Source organism: Engraulis encrasicolus, chromosome 16 (genome assembly GCF_034702125.1).
Source record: "Engraulis encrasicolus isolate BLACKSEA-1 chromosome 16, IST_EnEncr_1.0, whole genome shotgun sequence".
Taxonomy (NCBI): Eukaryota; Metazoa; Chordata; class Actinopteri; order Clupeiformes; family Engraulidae; genus Engraulis; species Engraulis encrasicolus.
Window position 1 is genome coordinate 52,953,741 of NC_085872.1, and position 23,889 is coordinate 52,977,629.

Genomic DNA, 23,889 nt, shown 5'->3' on the forward strand with positions numbered 1-23,889 from the left:
AAAGGGCTGAGCCGAACAATGTGGCATCGCTGGGTACTGACAAGTGAAGGGTAGCGTGTACAGCAATACAGCAGCATATTGAAATGGTCAGAAGTGGTCCTTTGAATGGGTTTTAGGAATGCACCAGCTGGTGCAACTAACTACTTGTGGCAAGTCACATGTCAGCGGGACTGGAAATCTACCGGTTTATGGGGGATCTTGTCACGGTAAAGTGGAACGGGAGCGTACCTATGTTCCCCAGGTCCTATGTTCCAGCGGGTCCTATGTTCCCCTGTCTTTGTATGGGAAGGGGGAACATAGGACCCTTTTTCTAAAAAAGGGTTGTATGTTCCCCGCATTGTATGTTTCCAAGTTTTCAAATTGTGCCCTTCCCAAAACCATCCCTAAACCTAACCTGTCAGAAATGCAATGTTTCTGAGTTGTAAATTTGTGCCCTTCCCAAAACTATCCCTAAACCTAACCTGTCAGAGGTGCAACAACCTGCACTTGCCATGCGGCAGCAGTCTACTTTGAAAAAGAGGGGAACATAGAACCCTTTTTTGAACCCGGAGAACATAGGACCCGGGGAACATAGGGATGACCCCAGTGGAACTCCTCTGCTATACAATTCCCATTGCTATTGCTATTGTGGAAAGCTTATTATCTTGCTTATTATCCAGTTTGCCTTGTTACCGTCCTATTATTTAATGTTGCTTCTATTACCTTGTATTTGACAATGTTGTCAGTGTTGCAACTGTACACTGCACCTTGATGTCTTTTGTTTACTTTTTTGCTACTTTTTAATGCATTGTCCTCTTCTTTACTCTTTGAAGGACAATGCTATCAGTGTTGCAACTGTACACTGTGCCTTACCCTGTTCTTGTTTAATTTGCTCCCTTTAAGTCGCTTTGAACAAAGGCGTCAGCTAAATACTAATGTAATGTAATGTAATGCAATAAAAGAAACAGACCTGTGATCGCTCCCTTTCTCTCTGCTCCCTCTCCCTCTGCTGCTGCTGCTGGTGCTCTCTCAACAAGATGTCTGACGTCAGCGACGCGAGCGACGACAGCGGTTGGGCTTGCGACGAAGACGCTGTGACCGCCGACGACGAAGAAGCGGCGGCTTGTTGCAAACGCTCCGCAGCGATGGCCGCGGCCGCGTGGGCAGCTAACGCGGCTTGAGCAGCAAGAGCCGCCACCTGGGGAAAGAAGGGAAGAAATAGCCTGTTTTGTAGTCTTTCATCCCATTGAAAACCATGGCAAAGCAGGATAATTAAACTACAAAAATGGCGGCAAGCGCTGCCACCTGGTCAAAGAAGGGAAGAAAAAGCCTGTTTTGTAGTCTTTCATCCCATTGAAAACCATGGCAAAGCAGGACAATTAAACTACAGAAATGGCGGCAAGCGCTGCCACCTGGGGAAAGAAGGGAGGAAATAGCCTGTTTTGTAGTCTTTTATTCCATTGAAAACCATGGCAAAGCAGGACAATTGAACTACAAAAATGGCGGCAAGCGCTGCCACCTGGGGAAAGAAGGGAGGAAATACATGTAGCCTGTTTTGAGGTCTTTCATCCCATTGAAAGCCATGGCAAAGCAGGACAATTAAAGGGGTATGCCACTATTTTGGGGCTTAATACAGTTAAAATCGTTGGCTGGGGTTTATAAAGGTAGTAAAGTGTCTTATTTTTCATGTAAGTCTTTGTCTTGCTTTAAGACAAGTTAAAAGAGGGAGTATGTCGCTAAGCTAGTGAAAGTCATTGGATCTGTGTAGCATGTGGCATGCGACATGCTCCCTCTTTTAACTTGTAAGTAAAGTAAGCAAGACAACTGCTTACATGAAACCAACTTTATAAACCCCGGCCAACGATTTTAACTGTATTAAGCCCAAAATAGTGGCATACCCCTTTAAACTACAAAAATGGCGGCAAGCGCTGCCACCTGGGGAAAGGAAAATGGCCGCACCAGCTTAGGCCGCTGCCACCCGAAAATGAAAGGAATGGGCCTTAACAAAAAAATTGGCCTCTTCAGGTAGCCTAGTGTCTCCCATTCAAACCAATAATAAGACGTGACTATTGAAATACAAAAATGGCCGCTGGCATGGCATGTTGTTTTGGTTTACCTGTTGCTGCTGTTGGCTGCGATGTTTGGCTGCCGCTGCTGCTGCGCTGCCGCTGGACTGGTGGTGGTCGCTGGACGAAGGGGGCGTGTTGCTGTTGTGCGTCGCCGCGGTGGTGGCCAGCGTCTCCCAGCTCCCTCCTCGACTCTGTAGAAGTGGTGTTGTAGTCTTTTATTCCATTGAAACCCATTTTAAAGTGTGTAAATGGAACTACAAAAATGTCCTCTTCCGGTAGGCTAGTGTGTAGTCTTTGATGCCATTGAAACCCATTACAAATCATGGAAAGTTAACCTAGTGTGTATTTTGGAGAGACGGCAATGAACAGTGTGTCACCAGCATAGCACTAATAAGACACTTTGTACTGTTTCAAGATTGGACCAAGAGGTAGCATGTACACGTTGAATAAAAGAGGTCCCAGAATCGACCTTGTGGCACCCCAGACTTCATGGTGTTTTTTGTCCGAGACATAGGTATCAATAGAAACAAAGTTATTTATGTGATCTAAGTAAGCTTTGAATCATTGAACAGCGCTTGCTAAGAATATACAATAGATTGTTATCAATTTATTAATAATGAGTGTTAATAAGAACGTTATGATCAACTGTGTCAACTGTGTCAAATGCCACACTGATCAAGTAGTAGAAGGACAAGGACAGCCTAGGGCCCTAGTATGTAGTCTTGTCTCCCATTGAGACCCCATTGCAAGACGTGTCAATTGAACTACAAATGGTCCAAAATAGCCGCCCGCCAACAGTCTCTTCAGTTAGCTATTTGTACCCTCTAATCCCATTGAAACCCATTATAAAGTGGCGTTCACACACATTACTAGCTTTTCGCTTGTTCGCCTGCTCGCCACTCTTTCATGGAACGTTCGCTGAAAGTTCCCTCCACTTTAACTGCCAATGTACAGGCGAGAAGTACCAAGCTCTGCATTCCAATTGGTTACTCGCTTACTCGCCTCGCTCGAAGTTAAAATATTTTCAACTCGGGATCCGCCCACATCGCATCGCTTGTACAGTACTCGCCTACTCGCCTGCGAGTCTCGCTGGAACACATTGACATTCTATTGACGTCATTCGCTGAGCGAGTAACTAGTAGCGACGTGTGTGTACAGCCCTTAAGACATTGCTATTGAACTACAAAAATGGCTCATCATACCTGCTGGTGGATCTCGTAGGAGGGGGGCTTGACCGGGCGCCCGAAGCGAGGCTTCGTCGTAGCTGGGGGAGGAGGCGGGGGGAGGACGGATGAGGTGGTTGACAACGGGACTGAGGAAACAGAGAGAGAGAGGGAGAGAAAATTGTCATTGTTACTACGTTTTAGTTTTTATCTAGACATACTTTCAATTTCAATGCAGCTATATAGGTACGTGTGCACATGGTAAATATCCTTAAAGGTACACTGTGTAGTGTTTTGACTTATTTCTTTACAGAACTCTTGCTGCCCATTCACAAATGTTACCTGTGCACCCTTATAATTGTAATGTTGTTAGAAAAAAACGACAACACATTAAAGCTTTTTGAATCTGTATTGTTTACCTGGCGGCTGAGACCTTAGTTATTGTTGTTTACCTGGTGGCTGAGACCTTAGTTGTTGTTGTTTACCTGGTGGCTGAGACCTTAGTTATTGTTGTTTACCTGGTGGCTGAGACCTTAGTTGTTGTTGTTTACCTGGTGGCTGAGACCTTAGTTGTTGTTGTTTACCTGGTGGCTGAGACCTTAGTTGTTGTTGTTTACCTGGCGGCTGAGACCTTAGTTGTTGTTGTTTACCTGGCGGCTGAGATCTCCAATCACTGTTGGTCGAGGTCATCTGCTGCTGCTGCTGCTGCACCGTTGCCATAGACACAGGCGCCACTGCCGTCCAATCACCTGTCTGGGCAGTAGGAGGGGGAGGGGCATAGCGCCCGTATGGGGCGCCAACACCACCGGCCATCCTCGGCACCACAGGCAACGCGGGAGGGCCTGAGAGAAGACGCAAAATGTAGTCTTTTAGCCCATTGAAACCCATCATAAGACGTAGCTATTGAACTACAAAAATTGCATTTTTAAGTAGCCTAGAGTGTAGTCCTTTCTCCCATTGTACGATGTGGCTATTAAACTACAAAAATGGTTTCTACCTGTCGAGGGCGGGTCGGCGTAGTGCGGCTCGGTCTCCGGGGAGAGCACGCGGGGGAGGGACTGGGACTTTTGTCGCGCCGCCACGGGAACCACGGCGCCCTCGTGTGGCCGGAGGCGGAACATCTGCTGCTGCTGCTGCAGATGATGTTGCTGCTCCTGCGTCCACCGCTGGTCTGCCTCTGTTAGCAATAATAGGAATACAGGAGTGAGTGAGAGAGAGAGTGAGAAAGAGAGAGAGAGAGTGAGAAAGAGAGAGATCGAGAGAGAGATCTGTTCTCTCATGGCTTGACACACACGTGACATAAATGTACAGCAGAAGTCAGATGCCGCATCCTGGACACAAATTCTAACCAGAATAATTCACACAGTGCCCCCCACATTTGGGCTTGCATGCCCACGGGGACCCCGGTTCGAGTCCGGCCGGGGTCATTTCCCGACCCTGCCTCATCTCTCTCTCCCAATGGTTTCATGTCTCCTCTCATACTATGCTGTAATAATAAAGGCTAAAAAGCCCCAGAAAATACTTTTAAAAAAAGGAGCCCATAGACAGTGGGTTAAAAAAAAAATGGATGAACTAAAGAGACGGTTTACGGTGAGGCACAGCCTAGGACAGCGTCCTTCCAAGTGTATCAGCCTAATTAGTTACCCCCAGTGATTGGATACTCCATAGAGTTCACCAAAGAGTATCCAATCACTGGGCGTGACTAATTAGGCTGATACACTTGGAAGGCCACTGCACTAGGTTTTGAGAAAGACCCATAGTTTACCGTGAGGCATGGGTGCTGGCGTCCACTCCTCATTGGCTCCAAGGCTCTGCCATTTCCTCTCCCCTCCTCCTCCAACTCCTCCCCCCGCTCCCCCTGCTCCTGCTCCTCCTGCTCCTCCTCCTCCACTGACCACCACGCTGCGCAGTGTCTCAGGGCCCGAATCCACAGGGGCCATCTGAAAGAAAAGCAAGGCAAGGAGGCCATTTTTGTAGTTTAATGGCAGTGTTTTACGACGGGTTTTAATTGGAAAAAAGACTACACACTAGGGCCTCTTTTCCACTGTCAGTTTTCTGGTAGGCCTACAGCTTGACACAGCGTGACTCAGCTTTTTCTTTTTGCTTTACAATTGAGATGTGTCGTGCCTATTAGAAAAGCAAAAAGTGCGGACTAAAAGAGTGGCCAACAACCTATACCTTTGCTCCATAGATAGATTTCACCAAAATTCTCCAATTTTAAACAAGCCCCGTCACCTATCCATAGGTCTAACACAAAATATTGTGTGGCTTTAAAAAAAAAAAATAGCGATAAATTGTCTAGATTGCTGGCACTCTAACGTCATGAATAAACTGTATGTCTAATGGCTGACTCCACTTCAACTGTATGTAATGGCTGTCTCCATGTTTCAACTGTATGTAATGGCTGTCTCCACTTCAACTGTATGTAATGGCTGTCTCCACATCAACTGTATGTAATGGCTGTCTCAACTTCAACTGTATGTAATGGCTATCTTCAACTGTATGTAATGGCTGTCTCCACTTCAACTGTATGTAATGGCTGTCTCCATGAATCAACTGTATGTAATGGCTGTCTTCACGTCTCCACTTCAACTGTATGTAATGGCTGTCTCCACTTCAACTGTATGTAATGGCTGTCTCCACTTCAACTGTATGTAATGGCTGTCTCCACTTCAACTGTATGTAATGGCTGTCTCCACATCAACTGTATGTAATGGCTGTCTCCACTTCAACTGTATGTAATGGCTGTCTCCACTTCAACTGTATGTAATGGCTGTCTCCATGCTTCACATATTGAAAATGTCTGGTGACGGCCCTGCATACCTGGTGCCAGGTGGGCACTTCCTCCCAACGCGCCACGGGCCGGTCCATCCCCATGCTGAGGCCTGCGGAGATACAACAACACAAATTTGTAGTTCAATAGCCGTGTCTTATAATGGGCTTCAATGGGAGAAAAGACTACGCGCCAGGCTACCTGTAGGCCAATAGGCCATTTTTGCAGTTATATTAGTTAGTGTGTGTGTGTATATATATATTACATACATACATCCCTATATATATTAGGGATACATCTATTAGCACTAATAGATACAATGTTCCTGTATAAGTAACTTGTGAGGCATGTACAAAGCAAAATCAAACAATTGTTAGGCATGTATTCGCAAATGTCTTTTTCATGCACAATCAGGGATTTATTACCAATTTAACTTTAGTAAGGACCTAGGAGGCCTTAGCATTTGCTTAGTACATGCTTTACAAGTTGCATATGCAGGCATTAACATTGTATGTATTAGTGCTAATAGATGTGTCCCTAAAATAAAGTGTTACCATGTTAGTTTAATAGCTGTGTTTTTGTTCATGTTTTTTTTGTAGTTCAATAGCTGCGTCTTATAATGGCCGTCAATGGGAGAGAGGACTACATACTAGTCTACCTGAAGAGGCGATTTTTGTAGTTCAATAGCTGTGCTTTGCTATGGGTTTCAATGGGAGAAAAGACTACAAACCTGCACCCGCTCCTCCTCCTCCTCCTCCTCCTCCTCTCCAGAATCCTCCGGAGGCCCGCAGCTCCCGCGGGTCAGCAAAGTCCAGCAGAGCGCTGAAGAAGAAGAGGAAAGAAAAGAGGAAGAAGAAGAAGAAGAAGAAGAAGAAGAAGAGGAAGAAAGAGAAGAAGAAGAAGAAGAGGAAGAAAGAGAAGAAGAATAAGAAGAAGAATAAGAAGAAGAAGAAGAAGAAGAAGAGGAAAGAAAAGAGGTAGAAGAAGAAGAGGAAGAAGAAGAAGAGGAAGAGGAAGAAAGAGAAGAAGAAGAAGAAGAAGAAGAAGAAGAAGAAGAAGAAGAAGAAGAAGAAGAAGAAGAAAGAGAAGAAGAAGAAGAAGAAGAAGAAGAAGAAGAAGAAGAAGAAGAAGAAGAAGAAGAAGAAGAAGAAGAAGAAGAAGAAGAAGAAGAAGAGGAAGAAAGAGAAGAAGAAGAAGAAGAAGAAGAAGAAGAGGAAAGAGAGGAAAAGGAAGAAGAAGAGGAAGAAAGAGAAGAAGAGGAAGAAAGAGAAGAAGAGGAAGAAAGAGAGGAAGAAGAAGAAGAGGAAGAAAGAGAAGAAGAATAAGAAGAAGAAGAAGAAGAAGAGGAAAGAAAAGAGGTAGAAGAAGAAGAGGAAGAAGAAGAAGAGGAAGAGGAAGAAAGAGAAGAAGAAGAAGAAGAAGAAGAAGAAGAAGAAGAAGAAGAAGAAGAAGAAGAAGAAGAATTTCACTGTCACTATACAATTACAGTAACATGTCATTTTGGAAACAGCCCACAGATGCCAGGACGCAGCTTATAGAGTGAATAAGTCGTTAATAAATCATTAATAAGTCATTAAGTAAGTCAGTAAACAGCAACTGCAGCAGCTCTGTCCGTCCGTCCGTCTGTTTGTTTATCTACAGTATGTCACAGAAGTGAGTACACTCCTCACATTTCTGCAGGTTTGTAAGTTTATGTTTTCATGAGTGAACATTAAAGAATTCTGAGTCAGACACAACGAACAGTAGCTAGCGTACAACTTATGAAGCCACTTCCCAATGTTGACACCATTAATGCAGTCAGTCCCACTACCATGTTTGATTTCACCAGACCAGAGACTTTTCTTTGTACAAATCACTTTTTACCACCACACATGCTTGACACCATCTAAAGCAATTTTATTGATCTAGGTCTCATCAGAGACAGAGTCAGGACTGGACTGAGGGAGGGACTGGACTGTCTGTCTGCCTAAAGTCTGTCTGTCTGTCTGTCTGTCTACCTGAAGTCTTGTCCTCATATGTCTGTCTGTCTGTTTGTCTGTCTGTCTGTCTATCTTTCTGTCTGTCTGTCTGCCTGTCTGTCTGTCTGTCTGTCTGTCTGTCTGTCTGTCTGTTTGTCTGTCCAGGCCTGGACTGGGAGAACAAAATGGCCCGGGCATTTTTGGCCCAGACCAGCCCCTCATAATCAGCGGAGCACATCCGACTACTTATTGACCAAGCGGCCTATGCGAAAAGGCGCAATATTCATGCATGAATCTCTCTTTCAGCTACCAGAAAACACCAGGAAATGTGCGCTGACTATATCAACTATTTATTTAAAATGAATCTTAGTTTGGGCAGTGGTTTAGAAATGCAATAGATGACCACACTCACAGCAAACGTAATCTAGGCCTACTCTACTGCTCTCTCTAACTCAACCTCATCCTGGCCTGGTTTGACTAGATGAGAAGAGGGAGATAGATAATTAATCACAATGTAGCCTATGCAGCACTTCCAAAATATTCAAATTAAAATTCAGTAGTATTCAGTGTAAAGCCTACTCATACAAAATGACCTAGATTAATGTTAAATTGAGGGTTTCTTCTAACAGGTGCATTAGAAGAGGGGTTAATTTCCTGTTATCAAAATGCATCTCTCATTGCATAAGGAAGCTACTTTAATAGCTTGAATGATGAAAGAAAATCATGAACTGTAGCCTATCACCACAATGATTTAGTGTGTCAAATATGTTAAGAAAGCATTAACACACTGAAGTTTCAAAATGAGCAGTGCTGAAAGTGGTAGGCTACATATAAAATAGTCTACAGATAAAACTGTATCAAAAGCTTATTCAAAAGAAATTCTTCAATCATTTATCATTTCTAATTGTCCTGGATAAAATAACAGCTGAGAGAGAGAGAGAGAGAGAGAGAGAGAGAGAGAGGCTATGTCTTTACCTACAGAATATGGTTTTATTGTGTTTCAAGAGGAGTTACAATTTTTTTTTAAATCCGTTTGCCAAATATTTTCCACACGCGAGACGCGACAACCGTTACACGACATAGCCTATGGACATTTTCACTGCGTGGTAAATGTGATTATTATGCAAACGATCGCTGAATATTTAGCGAGAGTAGGCACGAGTTTGACAGTCTTCGAAACGCATTTGGTACACGGAATGGTTTAGAACAACACCACTGGTGTTCCATTTAATGCTATACATTTGGCACACTGCCGTGGCTACTATATTGTTAATATTATTCACGTCAGTGGTTTGGTGTATGGAATGTTTGTCTTCTCAATTGCTTATGTCCGTGAGTCGTGCGACCGGTTCAAAACACTCAAGCACACTTATGATGGTGGAAATGAATGGCCTATTTAATATTAATGTTTAATGCTGAAGTGAGAGTTGGGGAGAGGCATGGTTTAAAAGAACAGATCTTGACTTGACTCATATCTGTCAGGGCTCGTAGAGGCCGCTTCACCTGCTGTCTCCTAGCGTGCTCCTTCACTTCCAACATGCAGAAGTTGTTGTCAGGGCCGGTTCTGGCTTATTTGGCGCCCTAGGCGAGTTTGAGTTCTGCCCCCCCCGGTACCGGTAGTAAGCTTAAGTAAATAGCATCAAGAACAATAACTGTTTTGCATCAAATGGATTTCTGGTTCTTTTGGACAGCCCACCAACACATCAGACTGAGTCGCATGAAAGTACCTTCACTGTGTGGTGTCTTGGATGTAATGGTGGTGGTGCCCCCAACCCCAGATGAGAGGGAGGTTATCAATGTGTTTGAATTGTAAAATGGAATTGAAATGCCAGGAGAGTGGTACAGTACATTTGCATGTCAAATGCATGTGTAGACAATAGGCCTACCAAGGAGGTCTGCATTGATAGCCTATCTACACTACCTACAGCATCACAAAGCATGGCAGCATAACAATTTTAATAAGCAACACGTTTGTGCTGTCTATGATTCCAAACCAATTTCATTTCTGTACTGGAAATAGTGGTGCATTTGTGAGTAGGAGAATGAGAAGGGGGCTGTCTATGTGTTTGAACCGGAGGGACAGGGTGAGAGAAAGGGAGAAAAGCTGTCACGCTTTTGAATTTCATAATATACAAAATATAGTAAATAGCCTCACTTGTCTGCAATACTACATCACTCAGCATGAAAACATGCTGTGCATGGTTCTCTTACATGATTAATGTAGGCCTATATGTCATTCTGGTCTGGAAACAATGTTTTTTTTTTTAAGCTTACAACAAGCAGGTAATTCATTCAAGTGGATGGAAGGAGATATGGCAGCTAAACTTGTTTTAAACATGGCACCAGTCTTACTTTACATTGCTGGTCAACCTAAGCAAGTATTATGATGTCAGGTGGGTGTTAGTGAGTAGGCTACTAACAGCTACTTTACTGGATTTCATTGCTTGGCATACTTGGCTAATGTTAGCATGCTAACTAGCGATTTCTCAGATCAAAAGCAAAGCTCTTTTTTCCCTCTAATTCCAAACAGTAGCCTCATAACTATTAGGCTTTACATTATCACAAACGGTTGCTGATTAAACCACATACTTCCAAAACACCCTCTGCAACTCCTGCACCATGCAATGACTGGTTTAATGAGAACATAACACTTCTCCACCCAGCAGAGCAGCACTATTGTTTGCGCTTGCCCTCTGTCTCTCAAGTGAGTCTCCAAATTCAAAATAGATCGCACGCTGTCACTCCTCCCGCCCCCTTTCTCAGGACTGTCTGTTTATTGGTTCACAGACTTCCCAGAGACAGTTGAAAGCGATATTACTATTGGCTGAGGGGCGCTTTGCCGTGAGGAGCGCTTTCGCCACGCTTTGTTGATTGCGACTTCATAAAAAAAAAACCATATCGCAAAATTACGCACCGGAGAGCGCCATTTCGGCGCTCTTTCTTCACATTGCGCTCTAGGCGACCGCCTAGCCGGCCTATGCTTATAACCGGCCCTGGTTGTTGTCCCTCTCATGCTGCTACAACACTACATGTGTGAACACATTATCTTGCCTCTGCTGCAAGTTTTTTTTTTATCCCTTTTCCGCAAGGTTTTCCACACCACCTTTTAGTTTTCGTCTCTCCATCGCTTGTGTCTCAAATTTGCGCGCGTAATGCAGGGTAGGGGTGGGGCCGCAATGAATAGTTAAGTCCGACTCAGATGCACCAATGGGACACCCCCTCCCTCTACCCCCTTTATGTGTGGACTGATGTCATTGGAGGAGGGCCGAGGGCCGTCAGCACGAAATTGTGGGCCGCCGGTCACATTTTTTTTTAAAACATTAATAACAATTATTTTTATAAACCGACATCACCGGCCCTCTAGGGGCGTCGGCCCACCGGGATTTTGCCCGGTTTGCCAGATTGCCAGTCCAGCCCTGTGTCTGTCTGTCTACCTGAAGTCTTGTCCTCTTCTGTCTGTCTGTTTGTCTGTCTGTCTGTCTGTCTGTCTGAAGTCTTGTCCTCATCTGTCTGTCTGTCTGTCTGCCTGAAGTCTTGTCCTCGTCTGTCTGTCTGTTTGTCTGTCTGTCTGTCTACCTGAAGTCTTGTCCTCGTCTGTCTGTCTGTCTGTCTGTCTGTCTGTCTGTCTGTCTACCTGAAGTCTTGTCCTCGTCTCCTCCAATAGGAAACGTCTCTGACGTCCTCAGGGTGGGGGGGTCCTTCCAACATGGCCGCCGCAGCGATGGCCGAACTGTAGCTCAAACTGGGGGCGTCGTAGAACCTGAGGAAACAGAGAGGAGGCCTGTTTAGTAAAGTACTGTTGTATCGTATCGTATCGTATCGTATCATATAGTATCGTAACAAACTCTTACCCGCTGTCGGCCGTGAGCGAGTCCCCGAGAGGGAGGGCTTGTTGTGCTCCTGGATCGCCAAGGTAACCCACGATCATCGCAGGCTGCTGAGGAAGGGGGAGGGGCTGCTGCTGAGCCGGAAGGGGCGGGGCCATGTCTTTCCTGCGTGCAATTTGTCGGTCAGCCGCGTTGACTCCTCCCACGCCACCATCGCAGAGGTTGGAATTCCTATCAAGAGAATAGAAGATGTGTAGTGTTTTATTGAACTACAAAAATGGCCTCTTCAGGTAGCCCAGTATGTATTCATCCCACTGAAGCACATTATAAAACACGGCTATTGAAATACAAAAATGGCCTGTACGGTACTTACAGTGAGTAGCCAGCAGCACCCGCGTTAGCGTCCATCCCATAGCCGTCGTAAGCTCCTCCCATTCCCCCTCCTGCAGGGCCGCGATTGGCCAGCTCATTGTTGTTATTGCTGCTAACAGATAGAGAGAGAGAGAGAGAGAGAGAGAGAGAGAGAAACACAGAGATAGAGCGAAAGACAGGGGTTAACATTCTCGTGTAAACTTAGATAACACCATATATAAAGTATTTACAACACTGTGGCGAATGGTCTCTTCAGGTAGCCTAGTGTGTAGTCTTTTCCCCCATTGAAACCCAATATACAACGTGGCTATTAAACTGCAAAAATGGCCTCGTCATGTAGCCTACTGTGTAGTCTTTTCGTTTTGATTAATTGTGCAGCCCTACGGTTGAACAGATTGTTGGCGGCTATTTTTGTAGTTCAATACAACAGGTCTTATAATGGGTTTCAATAGGAGAATAGACTACACACTAGACTACGTGAAGAGGCCATTTTTTGTAGCTCAATAGCCACATCTTACAATGGGTATCAATGGGAGAAAAGACTACAAATGTGCAGACTTACTGTGTGCCATGGCGGCCGAGGACAATGGTGTTGTTGTTGCCATATTGTTGTTGTTGTTGTTGCTGTTGGAGACGCTGGTGGTACTGCAGCTTGTTGTTGTTGTCCAATTGGCCAGCAGTCGCCGTGGAGACGGCTGCCGACGAGGAGGTGGGGCACGATGGGGGTGTGGCAACTGTTGGATGAGGAGAAGAGAAGAGAGGAGAGGAGAGGAGAGGAGAGGAGAGGAGAGGAGAGGAGAAGAGAGGAGAGGAGAGGAGAGGAGAGGAGAGGAGAGGAGAGGAGAGGAGAGGAGAGGAGAGGGGAAGGAGAAGAGAGGAGAGGAGAAGAGAGGAGGGGGGAGGAGAGGAGAGGGGAGGAGAGGAGAGGAGAAGAGAGGAGAGGAGAAGAGAGGAGAGGAGAGGAAAGGAGAAGAGAGGAGAGGAGAGGAGAGGAGAGGAGAGGAGAAGAGAGGAGAGGAGAGGAGAGGAGAAGAGAAAAGAGGAGAGGAGAGGAGAAGAGAGGAGAGGAGAAGTGAGGAGAGAAAAGGAGAGGAGAGGAGAAGTGAGGAGAGAAAAGAAGAGGACAGGAGATGAGAGGAGAAGAGAAGTGAGGAGAGGAGAGGAGAGGAGGGGAGATGAGAGGAGAGGAGAGGAGAGGAGAGGAGAGGAGAAGAGGAGAGGAGACGAGAGAGGAGAGGAGAAGAGAGGAGAGGAGAAGTGAGGAGAGAAAAGGAGAGGAGAGGAGAAGTGAGGAGAGAAAAGAAGAGGAGAGGAGATGAGAGGAGGGGAGATGAGAGGAGAGGAGAGGAGAGGAGAGGAGAGGAGAGGAGAGGAGAGGAGAAGTGAGGAGAGAAAAGGAGATGAGAGGAGAAGAGAAGTGAGGAGAGGAGAGGAGAGGAGAGGAGAGGAGAGGGGAGGAGAGGAGAAGAGAGGAGAAGAGGAGAGGAGAGGAGAGGAGAAGAGGAGAAGAGGAGAAGAGGAGAAGAGAAGAGGAGAGGAGAGGAGAGGAGAGAGGAGAGGAGAGGAGAGAAGATGAGAAGGGAAGGAGAGGGAAGGAGAGGAGAGAAGAGGAGGGGAGATGAGAGGAGAGGAGAGGAGAGGAGAAGTGAGGAGAGAAAAGGAGATGAGAGGAGAAGAGAAGTGAGGAGAGGAGAGGAGAGGAGAGGAGAGGAGAGGAGGATAGAGGAGGAGAGGAGAAGAGGAGAAGAGAGGAGAGGAGAAGTGAGGAGGAGAGGAGAAGAAGAAGAGAAGAGAGGAGAGGAGAGGAGAGGAGAGGGGAAGGGAAGGAGAGGAGAAGAGAGGAGAGGAAAAGATGAGAAGGAGAGGAGAGGAAGGAGAGGAGAGGAGAGGAGAGGAGAGGAGAGAGGAGGACCGAGGAGAAGAGGGGAAAGGGGGAGAGGAGAGAGGAGAGGAGAGGAGAGGAGAGGAGAGGAGAGGAGAGGAGACGTGAAGAAGAGGAGAGGAGAGGAGAGGAGAGCAGAGCAGAGCAGAGGAGAGATGTGTACAGAGGAGAGAGGAGAGGAGAGGAGAGGAGAGTAAAGAACAGTAGAGGAGAGGGGATGTAAGGAGAGGAAGAGAGGAGAGGAGTAGAGAGGGGAGGAGAGGAGATGAGAGGAGAGGAGAGGAGAAGAAGAGAGCAGAGAGAGGACCAGAGAGGAGATGAGAGTGGAGAGGAGGAAATGAGACGAGAGGAGAAGAGGAGAGGAGAAGAGGAGAGGAGAGGAGAGGAGAGGAGAGCAGAGCAGAGCAGAGCAGAGGAGAGGAGAGGAGAGGAGAGGAGAGCAGAGCAGAGCAGAGCAGAGGAGAGGAGAGGAGAGGAGAGGAGAGGAGAGGAGAAGTGACGAAGAGGAGAAGAGAGGAGACTGGAAGGAGAGGAGAGGAGAGGAGAGGAGATGAGAGGAGAGGAGAGGAGAAGTGAAGAAGAGGAGAAGAGAGGAGACGGGAAGGAGGGGAGAGGAGAGGAGAAGAGAGAAGAGAGGAGAGGAGAGGAGAGGAGAGGAGAGGAGAGGAGAGGAGAGGAGAAGATGGGAGAGGAGAGGACAGGAGAGGAGAGGAGAGGAGAGGAGAGGAGAGGAGAGGAGAGGAGAGGAGAGGAGAGGAGAGGAGAGGAGAGGAGAGGAGAGGAAGGACCTTGACCTTTACTTGACCTCAGAGATTCAGAGGGTAGGAAGTGGAACCTCTTTTTCAATGATGCCAAGATTCAGCGCAAACAGATACCAACACATAGAGTGAACCTGGTCTAATCGTATCAATTCAAAGAACTTCCACACCATGAATACAAATGAAGAGACGTATTACGGTCGGGTCATCCCAGGGCGGTCAGCTCTATGTTCCCACAGCCCATTGGTCCCACAGCCCATTGGTCCCACATCCCGTTGGTCCCACAGCCCGTTGGTCCCACAGCCCATTGTTCCCACAGCTCTATGTTCCCACAGCCCATTGGTCCCACAGTCCGTTGGTCCCACAGCCTATGCCTTGAACATGCCTTTCTCCCTGCCATGGGACATAGGGCCTAAATTTGAATACATTGGGCCAGCAGGTATAAGCTGTGGGACACATGGGCTGTGGGACCAATGGGCCTAAAAATTAATGTTAAAAGTCTTTTTTAGCATCTTGTTTTCATTTTATCAGGTCTGTAAACATTGCATCTTTTGTGTTAGTAGGACAATTTGGGGTTCTTTTTGCAAGTAAATGCTCTAAATGACATTCAGAGGAAATGTTGTCGGTAGTTTAAAGCAGTGGTTCTTAACCTGGGGTGCGGGCACCCCCTGGGGGTGCGCCAGAGATTTCAGGGGGTGCACAGAATTTTGTTTGTGGTGAGGTTGTGATCAAAATTCTGATTCTAAACCTCATAATTAAGCCAAATCAAGAACAAATTAAAACATGTTTTGGACCTAATGTGAAGTTATTAAAGAATTGATTAATGTCTAAAGCAAGAATCATTGTAATTATTCATTAAATCACTTTTTTGTGCGTATACACGTATAGACGCTTGGTTTGGGGGTGCACGGCTTGTCTTGGGCAGAGTTTAGGGGGTGCTTCAAGAAAAAAGGTTAAGAACCACTGGTTTAAAGCATGAAACAAGAATGTTTGTTTTACTCAAAACGCTATCGATAGTAAAATCAGAAAAACTGAGAATTTCGAAGTGGTCTCTATTTACATTATATAAATGTTTAAAGAAACTCCCGCACACTGACCATTTCGCTGTTCTTTCTTTAATAAACGACGTTCCGAAACGTCGTTTATTAAAGAAAGAACAGCGAAATGGTCAGTGTGCGGGAGTTTCTTTAAACTATTGCTGAGTGACCCATGGTGCCATCTCCGACGCACCTGCCAGCTGAGGTGTGCGAAAAAAGCCGAAGCTTAACATATTATAAATGTAAAATGTTTCCAAACCTGAGGTGGCAGGGGCTGCAGCAGAGGTTGAGCAGGCCGACGCGGATCCGGCTGGGAGTTGGGCCTGATGCGGGCCGGTGCCGGTGGTGGCGGCGGTGGACGAGGAGCTTCGAGCGAGTTTATAACCGTGAGAGATCAACAGGTCCTCCACACTATACATCACTGCCTCTCACTACAGCAGTGTGTGTGTGTGTGTGTGTGTACGTGTGTGCGTGTCTGGGTGTGTGCGTGTGTGTTTGTGTGTGTGTGTCTGTGTGTGTGTGTGCGTGTGTGTATGTGTGTGTGTGTGTGTGTATGTGGTGGTGGTGGGAGACACGTCACGTGAGAATAGTTGCGATTGTGTTTTGTTTTAGCTGGTGTATTAGTTTGTTAGCGGTAGACTTAGCTTGTTAGCATTAGCTGTTAGCTTGAGTCTTTGGCTTTGGATGATAATATGTGAGAGTGTTGTGTTGTGTTGTGTTGTGTGGTGTGGTGTGTTAGCTTGTAAGTCTTAGTTTTCCAGCAAAAAAAAATTCCTAAAAAAAACAAAAAAAAAACCTTACCGCCTTGGACGTACTAACTACGAAAGTTCTATTGGTGTTTCCATGGCCATGAATCTAAAGAAAACAAAAACAGGCAGACAGCCATCCTAAACAGCCCAATTGGGCGGGAAACCACCCCCAATCTGGCAACAATGATGTGTGTGGTTGTATGTGGTGTGTGTTTGAGAGTGTTGTTAGCAGTGTGCTAGCTGTTTTGTTGACCCTTTCCCTAACTATTGTAGTACAATAGCCGTGTTTTATAATGGGTTTCAATGGGAGAAACGACTACACACTAGGCTAGTTGAATCTGCAATTTTTGCAGTTCAATAGCCATGTCTTATTATGGGTTTCAATGGGAGAAAACACTACACACTAGAAAGAGAAAGTGGCGTTGACGTTTAGCTGCTAGCGTTTAGCCACTAACCACAGGATCCATGTTGTGGTGTCTTTGTGTAGTAGTGTTTCTCAGTTTTATCTTTTAATACTAAGGGGGGCGTTGGCAGGCTTTTGATAAGGCCATTTTTGTAGTTCATTAGCTGTATTTCGTAATGGGTGTCAACAGAGGGAACTACACGCCAGACTATTTGAAGAGGTCATTTTTGTAGTTCAATAACTGTTTCATAATTTCTTTCAATAGGAGAAAAGACTGATGGTGATCAAGACGTTAACACTTCTAAACCTTTTTTTGACTTTTAAACTTTTTTACATTAAAAATGTTCAAAGACATAAGGCAGTCTAGAGTTGTTTATACCAAGACCTGTTTACACTTAGAAAATAAAAACGTTATTTTAAGACATAGGACAGACATTAGCTGTTTGTAACACTGACTTTTTTCGGTCTTATGTTGGGATCCAATGGGAGAAAAGACTACAAATGGCTACCTGAAGAGGCCATTTTTGTAGTGCAATAGCCACGTTTTACAATGGGTTTCAATGGGATGAAAGACTACACGCTAGGCTACCTGAAGAGATCATAAGACAAGACTACACTATAAAGAATCGAGTGTCAAGCCTCAGCTCAGGCTTGAAATGTTTAAACTTAAAAAAAACCTTTTAAAAGTCTTTTTGGACAAACGTCAAAGATACAGAATTTTAGTAACAACAACATTTATACAAGACAAAAAGAATGGCAGACATTGCCGTGGAGTTAGCTTGCCAAGTCAGAGGCTGTCGGCAGCCATTTTTTGTAGTTAAAAAGCCAAGTCTTATAATGGGCCTCAATGGGAGAGAAGACTACACGCTAGGCAGTGTGTTAGCGGAAGGTTTCTTTGCTTGCGACACCAATGAATCCACACACATGCGTTTTTGGCTAGCGATGCTAAAGAACTCCATTTGTTTATGAAAGCTTTGTGGTTAGCTAGAGGTTACAAAACACACAAACAAGTTGTGTGTACGCAGGCAATGTATGGCACAAGTTCGAGGTTGTTGGCGGCCAGCTGAAGAGACCATTTATGTAGTTCAATAGCCACGTCTGATAATGGGTTTCAATGGGATAGAAGACTACAGACTAGGCTAGCAATGCTGACTCAGCAGTCTCCAAGCTGGCTTCATTTATATATTTTTGTCGCCTTGAAAATGGCCTGAATTAACAGTCCTGTGGTAGCCAGTCTATCTTTCTGCTCCTTCCTGTGAGAAGTTACATGTGAGAAGACAACACTTCCTCTCTGTGTGTGTGTCTGCCTCAGAGACAGGAACAGTCTTTAGATGGAGGAGAACAGTCAGTGTGTAATTTGGACAACGCGAGCCAGAAGTGGCTACATTAAATGCTATCTTCTCAACACTGAATGCATATTTTTTTTAAAAACATGAATGAAAATGCTATTCAAATCAGCCAGTTTATTCAATGGCTCTCTGAAAGAAACGAGCCACTGAGATCCGTCAGAGGGCCAAAAATCTCCAGTTTATCTTTGCCAGACGAGCTACCCTATTCCATTATACACTGGATGTTACTAGCTCAATAGCCCGAAGAGGCCATTTTTGTAGTTAAATAGCCGTGTCTTAAAATAGGTTTCAATGGCAGAAAAGACTACACACTAGGCTAGGATGATCCAAACCTGGTACAACCCCTGTTTTACTTTAACAAGAATTGAAAACCGTGACCTTGATACTGTGTCACGGTTGCCAGAAAAGGGTTGCCAGGTGTGACCTTTTTGTTTAGATTATAATAATTGCTAGTATTTAATAAGTAAAAAGGAAACTTGATTCCGATACTGAGTGATAGATGCTGATTTATGATGTCTGTGAAAGTGTGTTGATCTAAGGAGTCTATTGATTTCCTATGTGATCTATTTGATTGATATATTGATCATATTTACTGATTTGTTTCCTGTTGATTTTAAGTTGGCAGCTTCGAGTAGTCAATAATAGGGCAAACGTGCAGTCAAAACTGCAGTTTATTGGCGGCCATTTTTGTAGTTCAATAGCTGAGCCTTACAATAGGTTTCAAAGGAAGAAAAGACTACACATTTGTAAAGTAAATTTCCAGTTAGTAAAAAAAAAAACATATTCAATTATCAGCACAACTGATTAGTTGTGAATCTAATTAACTAGGTCCGAATCAACCTAACTTTTAGGGGATGTGTTGAACAATGAAGCGAGTTTAAAAATGTTCAATGCGCTTTGAATTCTTTTTTTTTAAGTCTAGAATGAATGGCACCTAATGGTTAGCTTATATGTACTGTGTCTTCAAGTTTTAAACAAGGAGTTGATACTCTTAGGTAATGGTTAAGCTTGTGTGGCGTAAACATTTAAGTTAGCTGAACACAACCTACCAAATGTTTCAAGCACATAAAAAACAACTTAGGTTATGCTATTGTGACGCTCAATTGTACGTTGGCTTGACACAACCTATCAAATGTGTCAAATACGAAAAAAAGGTGTTAGGTTGGCTTGGCATACGCACAGTCAAAAACTGACTTCACACTAGGCCACCCGAAGAGGCCATTTTTGTAGTTCAATAGCCACCTCCTATATTGGTTTTGCCTCAGAAGAAAACTTCTGTGACAAAGAAACGAAAGTGTCTTACGTTAAGTCTCCCGTTAAGACACACATTTGCGATATGCAATACTATTACATTTGGCTAAACTTCACGTCATGTTTAATTTATTAAACTTAACGTCGTCATTGTTGTTACGGTTACCATATCCGGCCCTTGGGGAATGCCCTCGTCTGATGGATAACCATTTTTTTGTAGTTCAACAGCCACGTCGTTTGATGGGTTTCAATTCGAGAAAAGACCACAAATGGCTGACTACAGGGTTCCCAGATGTGTAGTAAATGCTCCAAAAAGCACTAAGTCCCGCCCTATAACATGCTACTGATTTTTATGCCCATAAATCTCCAGAACCACCAAACGGAGACGGTCTTCCTAAACATCCCAAATGTTTATAGAAGAAAAATGAAACCTCACGACGTCATTTTTGTAGTCCAATAACCACGTTCTATTTATGGGCTTCAATGGCAGAAAAGACCACACACTAGGCTAACTGAAGAGGCCATTTTTGTAGTTCAATAGCCTTGTTTTATAATGGGTTTCAATGGGAGGACGGACTACAAAAATGGCATGGCTTGTCGTCTCTACCCATCAGGAGGACAAAAATCCTCTCCGGGGTAGAAACAAACACTCAAAAGTAACATTTGCCGTTAGAGAAAAAAAAACAACCAAACAAGAAAAAAACTAAAAACGTTAATACAATATAACAATAATATTTCAAACACTTTTATATTTATAACAAAAAATAGTAAGAAATATTAATGAATGACTGAAATAAATAATTAGATGTAACGACTCTTGCCTTCTCTGTGCTGTGTTAATGTTTATGTGTCAACTTTTGGTTAAAGCACTTTGAGTCAACTGTATAGTTGTCAAATTGTGCTATATAAATGCATTTTGTTGTTGTTGGTGGTGTTAATGTGGACATAACAGAGACATAACATTTGCAAATGAATAAATCAATGAATAAATAAATAAATGTGCCTAGTTATTATTATGATTTTACTTTTTGTTTACTTGTTAGTGTGTCACGATGGGAGAGGGGCCAAATTAATTTTAATTATTCAATGTAAACTGAACATTTTATTGAGGTGGCCCACATTTGCTTTCCCTGATTACGCGTGTTGGCAGTTGGAATTTCTTTGCTGATCAAGTTAGTGCAACACTGGCTGCAGAGGCCATTTTTGTAGTCCAGTAGCTGAAAAGGCCATTTTTGTAGTCCAATAGCTGTGGGTATCAATGAGAGAAAAGGCTACACATGAGGTGGACAATTATAGACAAGTTAGAGCAACAATTGCTTGGGTTGAGGGTTTTTTTTGTCACTGACAACTATGTATTCCCTGATTAAATGAAGATGTATTTAATAAATAAATAAATAAATAAATAAATAATTTCCTCGTACTTCTCTCTGACAAACTTAGCGCGTTGGTTTGCCGAATGAATACTTTTCAATTTGCGTCGCCTCGTCTTTCCTTTTGTGTTGTGATTGTTGATACGCAGTTTTTTCAAATCGATTCATTTTTTCCCATTGAGGTGTTTTTTCACTTTATTTTTCATTTATTTCACTTCATTTTTGTTTTCGAAAATGACCAACTGTATGTGTTCATAACCAACAAAAATGTAAAAGTTAAAATCTGAAGAAAAAGGCTACATGGGGGGAAAGAACTTTAAACATTACGTTATTTTTAAAAAAAATGTTTAACTGGTTGATATAAACGATTACAGCGAAATGGCACTTGTGTGGATTTTTTTAGCTTATTAGTCAGTCGTAAGATAACAAGTTAGCTTAGCATCAACAGACGCATTGCAAGAATGTGTAGTCTTTTTACTCATAGACGTCTGTGTTAAACATCAACTACAGAACTACAAGAACTACAGACCTACAGCGTAGCATTTATCTGCACAGTGCCAACAGTGCTTTTTGTGATATTTGTTAACGAAACGATTCTTCTGAACATCTCTTAGGCGATGGTAATTCAACGAGGCATAAATCTCATCTCTACTTCTGAGTGTGTTTTTCATGTTCTCCAGTGTACAGATATTGGGTCAGTAAGTCAGCGTTGCCAGATGTGACTAATGATTTCCAGCCCCAATAAATGCTAACAGAAAAACCCTACTGTTTTCCAAGTCAGATCAGGGTTGCCAGATTCGACTGATTATTTCCAAAATTCCCAAATTTAAAAAAAAAGTTTGATTTCTACGGCCATGAATTGACAGAAACAACAAAAGCCCAACTAGGCGGGAAACCAACTAGGCCCCCAATCTGGTAACAAGGCAGAGGGGCGGCTGGTAAACGTTTCCCATGCGGCTTAGTGCAAAAACTGCCCAATCTGGCAACACATGCGGTTGTAGTCTGTTGTCGCGCCTTTAGGCCAAGTGAGTAAATTCATCCATCCAGTCCAGTGAGCAGAGGCATCCTAATCCAACATGCGTCTGTAGTTGCGGGTGAGTAAATCCGTCCGTACGGCCGGCTCCCAAAATCCAATCAGCAGATTCTACACATATCAAATCCAGTGATGTGCTCTTGATAGGCAGCTGTCAAACAGGCATCACACTGCAGAGAGAGAGAGAGAGAGAGGGAGAGAGAGAGAGAGAGAGAGAGAGAGAGAGAGAGGGAGAGAGGGAGAGGGAGAGGGAGAGGGGGAGGAAGAGAGGGAGAGAGAGGGAGAGAGAGAGAAGGAGAGAGGGAGAGGGAGAGGGAGAGAGGGAGAGGGAGAGAGAGAGAGAGGGGGGGGAGGNGGAGAGAGAGGGAGAGGGTGGGAGAGAGAGAGGGGGAGGAGGAGAGAGGGAGAGAGAGAGGGAGAGAGAGAGGGAGAGGGAGAGAGAGAGGAGAGAGGGGGGGGGGAGAGGGAGAGAGGGAGAGGGTGGGAGGGGGAGAGAGGGAGAGAGGGAGAGGGTGGGAGAGAGAGAGAGGGAGATAGAGAGAGGGAGAGAGAGAGAAGGAGAGAGGGAGAGGGTGGGAGGGGGGAGAGAGGGAGAGGGTGGGAGGGGGAGAGAGGGAGAGGGTGGGAGGGGGAGGAAGAGAGAGAAAGAGGTGGGGGGAGATGGGAGAGGAAGAGAGAGAGAGGGAGAGAGAGAGAGAGAGGGAGAGAGGGAGAGGGAGAGAGGGAGAGGGGGAGAGAGGGAGAGGGTGGAAGGGGGAGGAAGAGAGAGAGAGAGGTGGGGGGAGATGGGAGAGGAAGAGAGAGAGGGGGGGAGGGAGGGAGGGGGAGAGAGGGAGGGGGAGAGGGTGGGAGGGGGAGGAAGAGAGAGAGAGGAGGGGGGAGATGGGAGAGGAAGAGAGAGAGGGGGAGAGGGTGGGAGGGGGAGAGAGGTGGGGGGGAGAGGGAGAGGGAGATGGCAGAGAGAGAGAGGGGGAGAGGGTGGGAGGGGGAGAGAGAGGGGGAGAGGGGGGAGGAAGAGAGAGGGAGATGGGAGAGAGAGGGAGAGGTGGGAGGAAGAGAGAGGGAGATGGGAGAGAGAGGGAGAGGGGGAGAGGGTGGGAGGGGGAGGAAGAGAGAGAGAGATGGGGAGAGGCAGAGGGGGAGAGGGAGAGGAAGAGAGAGAGAGGGTGGGAGGGGGAGAGGGAGATGGGGGAGGAAGAGAGAGAGAGGGGGGGATGGGGGAGGGAGAGAGAGAGGGGGGGAGAAGGAGAAGGTTGAATTGCAAAACAACTTTATTGCATATACCTGGGGGATAGAGAATCACATTGTGCAGCTATGGAGTGACAACCAAAACTAAAACATGACGTAAATAATACAACTAGCTTCACATCCTGCATGAATGTGCAAAAGCAGCACAGAGTACCATTCACACCACAAAAACAGCACAGAGTACCATAACACACCACACAAGCAGCACAGAGTACCATACCACACACAAAAGCTGGAGACAGAGGTGCAAAGACGAGAGAGAGAGAGAGAGAGAGAGAGAGAGAGAGAGAGAGAGAGAGAGAGAGAGAGAGAGAGAGAGAGAGAGAGAGAGAGAGGTTTTGGTCCATTTTCAATGTCTCCAGTTCAATAGTTGTGATTGGTTTGCCAGATTCTTGGCTAGCCTGCCAGACCACTTGCTGCCAAAAAATGTCGGCGTCCAGCGGGTGGCGCAGGTTCACTAGACTAGTTTTCGGCCTGAGCCTTGTGCGGGCTTCACGTTATTTTTGGGATTGCTACATGGTATCATGAGGACAAAAGTGAAACATACAAGCTGCACATTATTGTTGGGTCACACAATGGCAGAGCACTACAAGGGTTATAGATTTGAATCCCACCCTGTCCTCTCCCTACACCTCCTCCATCTGTGGCTGAAGAACCCTTGAGCAAGG

The 23,889-nt window shown here is 45.1% G+C and overlaps 1 protein-coding gene across 1 annotated transcript; it reads left to right on the forward strand.

Annotated features, from left to right (window-relative positions):
- Positions 1 to 13,072: 13,072 nt before the first annotated feature.
- On the forward strand, positions 13,073 to 21,662 carry LOC134466167 (trichohyalin-like; the record flags this gene model as incomplete). The annotated part of the gene is given in 5 exon segments (XM_063220063.1): positions 13,073 to 13,213; positions 13,365 to 14,216; positions 14,272 to 14,691; positions 16,558 to 16,560; positions 21,621 to 21,662. Coding segments are annotated over 5 exon segments (1,458 nt in total), but the record flags the coding sequence as incomplete, so codon positions are not given.
- Positions 21,663 to 23,889: the final 2,227 nt, after the last annotated feature.